The 13,053-nt window shown below is 40.7% G+C and overlaps 1 protein-coding gene across 16 annotated transcripts in view; it reads left to right on the top strand.

Annotated features, from left to right (window-relative positions):
* Positions 1-13,053, top strand: part of Dscam1 (Down syndrome cell adhesion molecule 1) — a 71,111-nt gene that overhangs the window by 24,679 nt on the left and 33,379 nt on the right. For 6 of the 16 annotated variants that reach the window (XM_067358960.1, XM_067358952.1, XM_067358954.1 and 3 more), the window contains exon 8: positions 1,775-1,898. The exons of 2 other annotated variants lie outside the window; for them this stretch is intronic. In XM_067358960.1, the coding sequence (XP_067215061.1) occupies positions 1,775-1,898 (124 nt within the window). Of the gene's footprint in view, positions 1-801; positions 926-1,774; positions 1,899-6,595; positions 6,720-8,821; positions 8,943-13,053 lie in introns of all 16 variants that reach the window. 8 more of the 16 variants (XM_067358951.1, XM_067358964.1, XM_067358953.1 and 5 more) reach the window with 3 other exon arrangements.

Here is a 13,053-nt window from a genome sequence, read left to right on the forward strand (position 1 = left end):
TAAATTGATGTTTTATAATTGCAATTGGGCAGTTGTAAATTCGTGTTGTACGCTCGTGCTTTTTTCGGTTTCTTATAGAGCCAGTTGCCAGCACAAAACCGAAATTTCCGATGACAGAGAATTCGCGTACGTACACAGTTCACTGCGATCGGCCTCTGACTCTCATGTGTCCGGCACAGGCTTTTCCCGTTCCAGCCTTCAGGTATATAAAAGCGCCCATGTCATAAGAAAGTGAATGCTATATATAAAGTAACCATACGGTTGGTGCACGACCGCAATGCGGAATAGCGGAGAAAAGACGAGGAAGGAAATTGCGGACGGATACGCGTGCTACTCTTTCTTTTCTGTTAACCTTTCGATTTTCATAAAAATCAACATATACGTGAATTTCCAGTTGTTATATGTGAAACATTTAAAGCATTATTTATCTACATGAACAGTAATTTACAAAAGCGTCATTAATTTAAAAAAAATGTTGGTTAGAGTTACACATTTAAAATATTTATTATTTATTGTTCGATGGGGGTTGATATAAATTTTGTTTTGATTCTAAGTATATAATTAATAATATAAGAAACGGAATAAATGTCGTGCGCATCGATGTTTCTTTGGCATCTTCGAACTTTCATAGAACCAGTATCAAGCGCTCGTCCGAAATTTCCGTCGCTGGCGGACTCGCAGACATTCAAAGTATATCTTGGTGGTGCGATGACGTTACTGTGTCCTGCTCAAGGGTTCCCCGTTCCATCGTACAGGTAAAGACTTCTCTCTTCTCCCTCAAAAGATAATTTTTTTCATTAGAGCCAGCGTCGAGCACGCGTCCGCAATTATCCGGCTCGAGCGATCTTCAGCGATTTAGCGTTTCTTCACAGAGAAACGTTACCCTTCTTTGTCCTGCTCAAGGATTTCCAGTGCCTTTTTATAGGTAGGCGTGCGTAGTTTATTAATTATTAGAAAACATTAAGAAATTAGAGAAATTCACTTTTTATCACTAGATTACATTGTACAATTTATCATCTCTCGTGACTTCCTTCATGTAATTTCAACGTGTAATTTTTCTCCGACTTTTATTGACTTGATTTGGCTTTATAATTGCAAAATTCCGCGATATTAGTATTATTACTCCTATAGTAAGTTAATGTGGCGAGATTTTTGGCTCAATATCAACACGGAATATTCATTGATGATGACGAATGGGCAAACCCTATTCCAGCATATTTAGAGTAACCCGGTGTTGCTGGCTTTGTATATATCGAAATGTTAGCATTCTGTTTTTAGAACCCGCGTCGAGCACCAAACCTCAGTTTCCGTCTGTAAACGACGTTGGCTTGCGCGTTACAAAAGACACGGGCTTTACGTTGCTATGCCCGGCTCAGGCATTTCCAGTCGCCACGTATAGGTAGGTCGATGTATTGGTCGATCTCCTGTTATTGTTGTGGAGGAAAGAAAATGCGAGGGGTAACATTCGAGAGCTTCTTCCTGAGGATGCTACTCTGTCCCAGTATCGATTTTTCATGCAGGAAAAGCGATCTACTGTTAACTTCTGTTTTTATCTTGTCTGCGATAAAAGCTTTTACAAGTTCTTTACTTCTAATGGCATAGTATTCAATAATTTTGTTTGTATTTATTTAATAGTTTCGTTATACAATTTATATTCCGGAAAAAAACTCAACCAATTTTGGATTTATTTCTAAGTATATTTTAATAATTTGATATCGATTAGCAGAGTTCAACGAATCTCGACGTCGCTCTTAATTGTAAGTTTAATTTATAGAACCGGTCGGTCTTGCAAAGCCTAAATTCTCGACAATTGACAAGAGCCGCACGTTCGAGATCGCGGAAGCTCAAGGTCTGACATTGCAATGTCCCGCCCAGGCGTATCCCGTCCCATTTTTCAAGTAAGTTCGCGAGTAATAAAGCGCGGGAGGATGATCGATTTCTCACGGTCGAATGATTCGGAATTTGCCCGTGTGTATTTCTGGTGTGACATAGAACCGTTGTCGAGCTCGAAACCGAAATTAACGGCGCTGGACGTGAAATCGACGAATCCGAATGCAATATTGGGCTCCGTTGCGACTCTATTGTGCCCCGTTCAAGGGTTTCCCGTGCCAGCATTCAGGTAAATTGCTTCTTAACTTCATATTCGTCTGCCTATCATCGCCATCTGTTTCGGAGTCGTCTTTGATCGCGTTGGTGAGTAAAGTCATCGAGGACACGTCATAGCAGGTGATTATCCATCCCAGTGTTTCACGACGGTTGCCGAGCAGTAAATAGTCGATATCGTGCGTCTGATTGCTATAGTATAGAATTACCTTGTCCCGGTATGGAGTTTTTTAAGGCTTTTAACAGTTTTTTTGACACAAAGAAAATAATACTGTTGCCTTACGATAAATACTATTTCGAAATTATCAGTTATCAGCGTAATTTCTGTCAACTTTAATTTTTTTAGAAAGATTAGATATCATAATTATGAGATTCTCTTTAAAGAATAAATAGAATTCTTGAATAACTTTAACTTTTCGATAATCATTCGTGACAATTATTGAATTTTCATAAGGTTTATTTGGTTCCTCTTTTGTAGAACCGGTTACCAGTACGAAACCGAAATTTCCAATGACAGAAAATTCTCGTACCTATACGACATACACGGTGCAACATGAGCAACCTTTGACGTTGCCGTGTCCAGCTCAAGCATTCCCTGTGCCGAGCTACAGGTATATGAAATATATAGAGATTGTGTCTGTCGTTTGTCGTCTTATGCGTGATTACGATGCAAAGAGTGACTGAGTAAACGCGAGGGAAAGTGGATATTAAAAGGCGCCATCGATTTTTCCTTCCGGCTTAATCGCGTTCTTATTATTCAAATTATATTCAGATCCCACTCACACATAGTTCCTACGTCGTGGCTTATTCTCTGGGTTTCTTTTGGCAAAAAAAGAATTTAATAACTATCGTTTTCTACTCTTATTCAAGGTTGGGCGGCTAATATAAATTTATTTGAATATATTTGAAATATAAAATACTATTATATTTATATTTTTAAGATATAAATACGATATTTTAGAAAATATTGTATTAGAAATAATTTCACGGTATTTTAACTAGCCTTAATTCTTTTTCGGGATACCCAGTCTCAGCGTTCGTCGCGCGTGTCACGCGATACTAATACGTGACATTCTAACATTTCCTCAATGTATAGAGCCGGTGTCCAGCGCGAAACCAAAGTTTACGAACGCCGACATAAAAGTAGTGAGGCCAACACCGAGTTCCACCGCGGTGTCGATGACTTGCCCCGCTCAAGGGTTCCCTGTCCCCATTACACGGTCAGTACCAGTTTCCGTGCTTAACAACGCTTGTTCTCGTTTTTCGCGCACTTAGAGCCCACGTCAAGCGCGAAGCCTAAATTGCCGAGTGTACGGAAAGTTGAATTTATGGAAGCTAAGTCGCACGATGCAGCGAATCTGATGTGCCCGGTGCAAGGTTACCCTGTTCCAATTTCGAGGTGAGACGTGAATATATCTTGTGCGCGCATTCATGGGTGCTCTTTGTTAGCATATTAATACGGCTGGAATTTTTATATGAGGTCAACGTTGAATTTCTGGCTTAGTAATTAATTATTTAATTAATGATTCTCATTGGTAATCTCAGAGGCTGCCATGCGCGATTAATCGTTTCGATCGCATTGTTTTTCGTAGAACCAGTCGGATTTAAATCACCGATTTTCTCAAGCGACAATACTCTTAGTGCTTACGCTAGACGTATGGGTACAGGCGTGGTGCTTGCCTGCAATGCTCAGGGATTTCCCGTTCCAACCGCCAGGTAATCTGCCATGCAGAAAGATTCTTACGCGTGGATTCCGTCCGATTTCAGAACCGATAGGCGCCAGATCGCCTCGATTAACGTCGGACGATGTAAGTCGTACAATTCGACGAAACGAAGGACAGCCTATTAGTATTTTCTGTGCTGCCCAGGGAAGTCCTGTGCCCACTACTAGGTAATAGACTTAGTTTTATCACGAAGGCTGATTTTCCAGAAAAAAATGTTCTGCATTGATGTAGATAAGGTACGAAAGAGCGAATTATATCGGTTGACTGAGGTCGAGCTTCATTTTCAAAGGGAAACCCTGTTCCCGCAATATGTACGTAAAAAGAGTGGCTTCCTAAATCAATTAATATTCTTTAGAGCCCGTTGGAAGCAAAGCGCCCGCCTTTGCAGGCGATGCAAAATTGTCTCTCTTGGTGCGAAAAGCGAACATGGATGTTAGTCTACCTTGTAACGCTCAGGGTCATCCTCCTCCGATATCTAGGTACGAGATTTAGCATTTTTAATTGATAAAGGTGCAAGGGAATGTTATCAGAAGCGTAGTATTATTTTCATTCTTGGCGGAAAAAATGTGAAAAAACTTTGTCTTGTAAGAAAAGGGAAAAATATAATGCGTACTAATGCATATCAATTTAAAATTTGTGGCTTTCTCTATTAAAACATAAATTTGACAGAATTGTAGTGCATAGTAGAATTCGTTATTGGTAAGGGGAAGCCCTGTCCTCGCTTCAAGTGCGCGAGCGAAAATTGGTTTCGGAGTAATGGCAAGTCGATATTCTTTAGAGCCTGTCGGAAGCAAGGCGCCTGCCTTTGCCGGTGAGGCAAAGATATCTCTATTGGCACGGAAAGCGAACGCAGAAGTCAGTCTTCCATGCAATGCACAAGGCCATCCTCCTCCCGTGACTAGGTACGACATTTAATAAGGATTCGAATAATATCAGCCAGTTTAAAGTAGCAATCAACAGAAATTGTTCCAGCACGTAAATTAAAAAGTTCTTTAAAAGACATTTAAAATGCATTTAAGAAATTAAAATATCTCTTAAATGCCTTTTGTATTTTTATATTGCTTGAATGTTGCATTTGATTATCACTTCTAACGGAGGAAACTCGGTTTATTTCTTTTTTTACATCTTTTATAAAGTAATCGCGAGGAAATATAAAGCGAGGGGAATCCTGTCCGAGGGTATTCAGTTTCATGAAACGTACAGATCTTTCGCGTGATGTTCTTTATTATCTCATTTAGAGCCGATGGGGAGCAAACCGCCCGCATTTATTGGCGATGTTAAAACGTTCTCTATTATTCGTAAACGCGAGTCGGAAGCGAGCATGCTGTGTAACGCGCAGGGGCATCCCGTTCCTGTTACCAGGTACCAGATAATTAAATTATCATTTCAAGCCATGATATCTGCTGTTGCAATTCAACATCTTCGTAATATTATTAGTAGTAATAGAGTTTGGATAATGATTTCTAATATGTTTGCTTGAGTTTCCTTGCTTTTGAAACGTGTTGAAAATTGATATAGTCGTGCAACGAATACTTCATTTTCCCTCGTATAATTAGAACCAGTCGCCACGAAGAAACCGAAGTTTTCGAGCGAATCAAAGCTGGCTTGGTACGATCGCGTTCGAGGAGACAATCTGACCCTGTTGTGTCCCGCGCAGGGGTTCCCAGTTCCCACGTATAGGTACATGCATACAAGTATCCTAAAGCTGTAGATACAGCAACAGATAATTCTCTCAGCATGCAACGAGAGTTTCAATCTCAATCATGTAATTAGAACCAGTCGCCACGAAGAAACCCAAGTTTTCGAGCGACGCAAAGTTTGCTGGGTACGATCGCGTTCGAGGGGACGATTTGACCTTATTGTGTCCCGCGCAGGGGTTCCCAGTTCCAGCGTATAGGTACATGCACATTATCTCTAAAACTGTAGATAGAATGACGACAGATGATTCTCGCAGCATGCTAGGAGAGTTTTATTTTGTTCTTCATCGTGTAATTAGAGCCAGTCGCTACGAAGAAGCCGAAATTCTCGAGCGACGCTAAGAAAGCCTGGTACGATCGTATTCGCGGGGACGATCTGACTCTGTTTTGTCCCGCGCAGGGGTTCCCAGTTCCAACGTATAGGTACATGCACAAATATTAAAATCCAAGTAGATAGAGCGATGTGATAGCAGCATGCGCGAAGAGTCTCAACTTGTTCTCTTCATCGTGTAATTAGAACCAGTCGCCACGAAGAAGCCGAAGTTCTCGAACGATGCAAAGCTAGCTTGGTACCATCGCGTTCGAGAGGATGATCTGACCCTGTTTTGTCCCGCGCAGGGGTTCCCAGTTCCAACGTATAGGTACAGGCAAAAACGCTGAAGCCGTAAACAATAGATGCTTCTCATAGCATGTTTGTCTATAAATTATCAGAGCCGGTCGGAAGCAAAGCGCCAACGTTGACAGGCATTTTGAAAGGCGGTTGGATGGAGATCAGGGCTGCTTCCAGCGTTGTGCAATTTTGTCCTGCGCAGGGCTATCCGGTACCTTCGTTTAGGTAAATTTTTGTGCCATGTACGGCTTTCTTGTTTTTTTTTTCATTTTCAGTAATTTTAATTCAATCTCGTCATTTAAACATATTCGTTTCCTTAATAATAAATTCATTTATCGATTGTTTTTAATACTTGATTTCGTCGGCTTTGCATTACTCCGTTAGTCGAAGAAGGGTTCCCTGTCCCCGTATGACGAATGACGATTTCGCTATTGTTTATCGCATGTTCCTTTATACATTAGAGCCTGTGGGCAGTAAAGCGCCAACGTTTACGGGTGATGTAAAAGGCGTATGGATGGAAAAGGCAAGAGCATCCAGCGTGGTATTACCGTGTCCAGCGCAGGGATACCCTGTGCCCTCCTTTAGGTAAATTTCCAATACACGTTGTAAAAAGGCAATAAAATGCGTTCGCTCGTAGCTGAAGGATCGTGAGTGAATATTCGATTCAAGCACAACTTATGGCTTCCTCGTATCACGTTTTATTTCTACCCGGCGTTTTTTGCTCCGATTTTCCACTTCGTTTCTTGCCAATGAAGGGGTCTCCTGTTCCATCAGAAAGGTTCCATTATAAAAACACGACAAATGCACTCGCGCTGAATAAAAATATCAGTTCACTGAGTAGTCGTTGCATAAATGATTAGAGCCAGTCGGAGCCAAAGCGCCAGCGATAACTGGCATCGTGAGAGGCGTATTGATGGAGACCGGAGCGAGGTCCGATGTCGTATTGTTTTGTCCGGCGCAAGGCTATCCTGTACCCTCCTTTAGGTAATAATAAAAAAAAACAAGAAAAGAAAAAGAAATTAATTTGATAATTCATTTTTAAGAACTTCACAATATTAATTGAATTAATTTTTAATTTATATCTTGCAAGATTTATAATAATATATTTACTTTTTATTTTATTATTTTTATTTGTATTTGGTTTGTGATTCGATTATTATCTGTGATTATAAACGCAAGCATTGATTTTCAATTAATTTTTTATCAAGATTATTTGAATTTGAATAATCCATACAATTAATTTTATGAAATCCGGGTTGGTTTATTGCATGCACGTTTATAATTATCAGAGCCGATCGGAAGTAAAGCTCCGGCTCTGAGCGAGTTAAGAGCGGGATGGCTGAAGAAAAAAGCGGGCACCAACGCCGTATTGTCGTGCCCGGCGCAAGGCTATCCTGTACCTTCTTTTAGGTAATGGCATAGAACGTAAAAAACGTAATTAGATTCAAGAAAACCAATGTTCATTTCAAAGCGTTTTCACTGAGCGTTAATTTAGGTCCTTCAAGATTTATATCGACTTTAAATGACCCTATTCATTTCTTTCTATTTTAAAAATCTCGGATTTTTTCAATTTACTCTGATTTATTCATAATAAGCGCATACTGATCTTTGATTAAATTCAGGTAGAAATTTAATTGCGTTTGAATGGTTTGTACAATTAATTTTACAAAATTCGAGTTGGTTGATCGCATGTGTCGCATTTGTAATCGTCAGAGCCGATCGGAAGTAAAGCCCCGGCTCTCACGAACGAGTTAAGAGGGGGATGGCTGAAGAAGAGAGCAGGCTCCGATGCCGTATTGTCGTGTCCAGCGCAGGGATATCCTGTACCCTCCTTTAGGTAAAATTACACCATTTAACGAACACGTGTTGCGTGCCGTTTTTTTTTTTTCTGATTTTGCGGTGGCTTTTGTTCCGCCAGAACCGGTCGGCAGCAAAGCGCCGGCATTGACGGGCGACTTGAAGGGTGGATGGAAGGAGAGAATGGCGGGCTTTACAGTTATATTGTTCTGCCCAGCTCAGGGACACCCTGTGCCCAGCTTTAGGTAATCTTTTTTTACGCAAGAATGGACATGCGATTTTCTTAGGGTGTAAAAGCTTCGACAGAAAATATTTTACAAGCTGCTTACAAACAGCCAATAATAGTTCGTTCTACAATGCGGAAAATAAGCCTCTTTCTTTCTTTCTTTTTTGATGTATTCCGACAATAATTTACTAAAATTTAAATAGCGTATAAATTATATCCCGCACGATAATCTCTGCTTTCAATTTCGTTCGTTTTCCGAATCGTTAGAACCGATCGGAAGTAAAGCACCGGCGCTGATCGGCGAAATGAAACGCGGATGGAAAGAGATGATCATGAGATCCAGTGTTGTGCTGACGTGCCCGGCTCAGGGTTATCCTGTGCCCAGTTTTAGGTAACGTTATTTTAACGCGACTTTTTCTCGGACAATTAAAATACATTGTACATTAATAGAACCGGTCGGAACTAAAGCACCCTCGATTTTGGGGGAGGAGGGCAACATGATGAAAAGACGCATCGGCACGCACATCGTAATTCTCTGCCAAGGGCAAGCTTACCCTGTGCCAATGTTCAGGTAAATTAAATACGAGCAGATGATCGCGATTTTATTTTATGAACAATAATGTTTATTTCGAGAATACACATCTGTGACATTTTTTGCGTAAAGAGCCGGTAGGTAGTAAGGCGCCTTCCGTCACGGGTGACGCGAAACGATGGCTGCAAACTAAATCGACAACTGGATTTGCAATGCAGTGCCAAGCGCAGAGTCACCCGGTACCAGCGTTCAGGTAGTTAGAGTGTGATTGCACTCTTTATCGATCGCCAATTTGTGTGTTATTAAATGAGAATTGAGTTACGATGCTAGATGATAGAGCAGTTAAAAGACTATTGAGACTCGTTTTGTTTCTATTTCGAGAGTTTGATTTTCGAGTAAATTCGAAACGCGATTTTTTCGGTGTAGTAGTTTGTATTTTAATGCAAGAATTTTACGATTCTTGTATTGCCAGAACCAGTGGGAGCGAAGGGACCAAAATTCTCGAGTGACGATCGCGTTAACTCGTTTATACGCGCGGCAGAAAGCGCATCGAGCCTGCATTGTCCTGCGCAGGGGTTCCCCGTACCGTCGTTCAGGTAATTGAGAAAATAAAGAATTCTCGGATAATTTAGACGCGTGCTTCTCGTTTCACTTTAGAGCCCGTGGGATCGAAGGCGCCCGCCTTTCAGAGCGACGCGAAAAGCAGCACTTACATAAGAAACGCGAAATCATCGCTCGCGCTAACTTGTGCCGCTCAGGCATCGCCACCTCCGGCTCACAGGTAACATGTTAATGAGTTGAGCATAAATTGTGTAATTTAAAGTTTATTCGATAGAAAGTATTGCTAACTGAAAGTCTTACACTACGCATATTTCATGTTTCTACAGTGGTCAATAATTGACATATTGCTTTCATATCTCATTTATTGTGTTTGTAAATTTTTCAAATTTTCCACTATTAATAAATTAGTCGATAAAATATAATACGGCGGTGGCGCGTGCTATCCTGATGTCCGAATTACCGTAAGATAATTAACAAACTTTGTTCGCAAACGTTAGAGCCAGCAGGTCGTGTATCTCCAAAATTTCCGAAATCGGCAAAATCTGATTCCTTCGAGGTTGCGAACGGTGCCATAATAAGTTTGTTGTGCGATGCACAGGCATTTCCAGCTCCCGCATTTAGGTCAGTTCACATAAACATATACATTTTACGTAGCTTTTATTCTTAATTTATTCTTACTAAAATATTTAATACAAAATGTAATACGGCGGTGGCGTGTTCCTGATGCAAATGTGTTATTTTAAGAGGAATAATAAACTTCGTTTGCGCGTTAGAGCCAGCAGGTCGTGTGTCTCCGAAATTCCCGAAATCAGCAAAAATCGATTCCTTCGAGGTGGCAAGTGATGCCGTAATAAGTTTATTATGCGATGCACAGGCATTCCCTGCTCCTGCATTTAGGTCAGTCCATCAACATATTATAAAAATACTAGGTGTTGGAATTAATTCGTAGCGTTTTACAAAAGATGGCATTAGCCAACTATTTATAGTCACACATACAAAAGTAAATATTCCCTAGGAAGCTACTGGTATAGCGCATCTTTACCAGTATATGACGTTTCGTTATTGTGTCCATAGCATTTGTCGTGCAGTGTCAAACATGTCGAAGTTCGTACCTGAAAAATCGTTTTTGCGGGGAGTGTTACTTCATTATTTCAATATGAAGAAAAGTGCCGCGGAAAGTCATCGCATTTTAGTGGATGTTTACGGTGAACATGCCCTGGCTGAGCAAACTTGCAGAAAGTGGTTTGCGCGGTTCAAAAATGGAAATTTTGACTTGGAAGACAAGGAACGTCCCGGTCAGCCGAAAAAGTTCGAAGATGAAGATTTAGTGACGTTGCTCGATGAAGACCCGGGCCAAACACTTCTGGAGTTATCCTCATCGCTTGGAGTCGACTTTTCGACGGTCAGTAAACGCCTTAAAGCCATAGGAATGGTACAAAAACAAGGAACGTGGGTCCCACATGAGTTAAAGCCAAGGGACGTCGAACGGCGTTTAGTCACCTGTGAGCTGCTGCTTCAACGGCAGGTAAGGAAAGGATTTTTGCATCGAATAGTCACTGGCGACGAAAAGTGGGTACTCTACGACAATCCCAAACGCAGAAAATCGTGGGGCTTTCCCGGTCATGCATCGATATCATCTCCCAAGCAGAATATTCATGGGAAGAAAATCATGTTGTGCATATGGTGGGATCAGCTGGGCGTTATCTATTATGAGTTGCTCCAACCGGGTGAAACCATCACTGGGGACCTCTACAGACGACAATTGATGCGTTTAAATCGAGCATTACAGGAAAAGCGGCCGCAATATAAAGATCGACATGACAAAGTAATTTTGCTCCATGACAATGCGAGACCTCATGTTTCGAAAGTCGTGAAAACTTATTTGGAAACGCTAAAATGGGAAGTTTTGCCTCACCCGCCATATTCCCCGGATATTGCTCCATCTGATTTTCATTTGTTCCGATCCATGGCGCATGGCTTATCAGAGCAGCACTTTGACAACTACGAAATGACTAAAAATTGGATCGATTCATTCATCGAATCTAAAGACGAAGAATTTTTCCGACGTGGTATCCGTGCTTTGCCAGAAAGATGGCAAAAAGTAGTGGATAACGATGGACAATACTTTGAATGACGCCACTGTAATGATACTTGCATAATAAACCACGAAATTTTGCAAAAAAACGCTACGAATTAATTCCAACACCTAGTAGATTAATAGGTTAACAGATTATTAAAATAGATTTTGCTAAATATATTTGGCGCGCAGTTCGTATTTCTACTTTTATTTTATCAGACGTTTAATGAAAAATATAAGACGGTGGCGCGTTCCATCTAACGTAGATGTGTTAAAATAAATAACAAACTCTGTTTGCACGTTAGAGCCAGCAGGTCGTGTGTCTCCGAAATTCCCGAAAATGGCAAAGATCAATTCCTTCGAAGTGGCGACTGATACCGAAATCAGTTTATTGTGTGACGCACAGGCATTTCCTGCTCCGGCATTTAGGTCAGTCCATCGACATATTTACCTAATTAGATTGTTCCAATTTTATATTATAAGCAGCTTTTGTTCTCAACTTTTTAATAAAAAATGTAATAAGGCGGTGGCGCGTTCCATCCTGGTGCAAATGTATTATTTTAAGAGAAATAACACAAATTTCATTTATACGCGTTAGAGCCAGCAGGTCATGTCGCTCCAAAATTTCCGAAAACTGCGAAATCCAATTCCTTCGAAGTGGCGAATGATGCCGAAATCAGTTTATTGTGCGATGCACAAGCATTCCCTGCTCCCGCATTTAGGTCAGTTTATCGATGTATTTAATTAGCTTGTTACTAAATATTTTTCAAGTGCTTGTTCTTTAGTCGATACAATATAGTTTTCGTAACGTTATCGTTCTGTAGAGCCGGTAAATGGTGCCAAGCCTAGAGTTGCTTCCACGTCTAAATATGATGTTCTTGCGAGTGTCGTTGGAGCAGCTGTAACAATGCTGTGTCCTGCGCAGGGACATCCTCTCCCAGCTTATAGGTATATTACGATTATTATTGCTGACGTCTGTAGCAGAGGTCTTTCTTCATTTCATCAATTTTACGAGATTCTCGAATCGAGATATCTCTTTGATATTAAATAGCTTCCTTCTCTTAGAGGATCAGCTCAGATGACACATGTCAATCAATATAGGATATCTCGGCTTGTTTCATCGCCTTAATATTTGTGTATTTAGAGCCAGTAAATGGCGCAGCACCGAAAGTGCCACCGACAGCTAAAATAACTGTCCTTTCAATCGCATCGCAAACTGCTGTGGCGATGCTATGTCAGGCTCAAGCAAATCCACTTCCTTTCTTCAGGTATGCCGACATATGCCGACGACGCAAATGTTGGCTGTTTGATAGGAATTTTTTTAGAATAAGAATTGAATAAAAATTAATTAAAGGGATGTGAATAAGGATTGTCTTAGCATTTGTTCATATGTAAAAAAAATCTTTTATTCAATCTATTATTTATCTATTTAAGAAAAAATAGCAGATATTTTCTTTGGACACTATTAATTTAAATAATATTTTTAAACGTCGAGAAACACTGAGATTCGCTTTTATTGAAATGCATCTTGCCGATCATGTATTTCGGATTAAAACAGATATGTGAAGATATCGATTGACACCTCGGTAGCTGGTGAACTCCTCGCCCTTTTCGTTTTTAGAACCGGTTGGAGGTAGTCCGCCTCGATTGCCGCCTAGATCCAAATTTGACGGAATGACGAAAATCGTGGGTCAAGCAGTAACGTTGCTCTGCGAGGCTCAGGCCA

This window comes from Linepithema humile, chromosome 7 (genome assembly GCF_040581485.1).
Source record: "Linepithema humile isolate Giens D197 chromosome 7, Lhum_UNIL_v1.0, whole genome shotgun sequence".
Lineage (NCBI taxonomy): Eukaryota > Metazoa > Arthropoda > Insecta > Hymenoptera > Formicidae > Linepithema > Linepithema humile.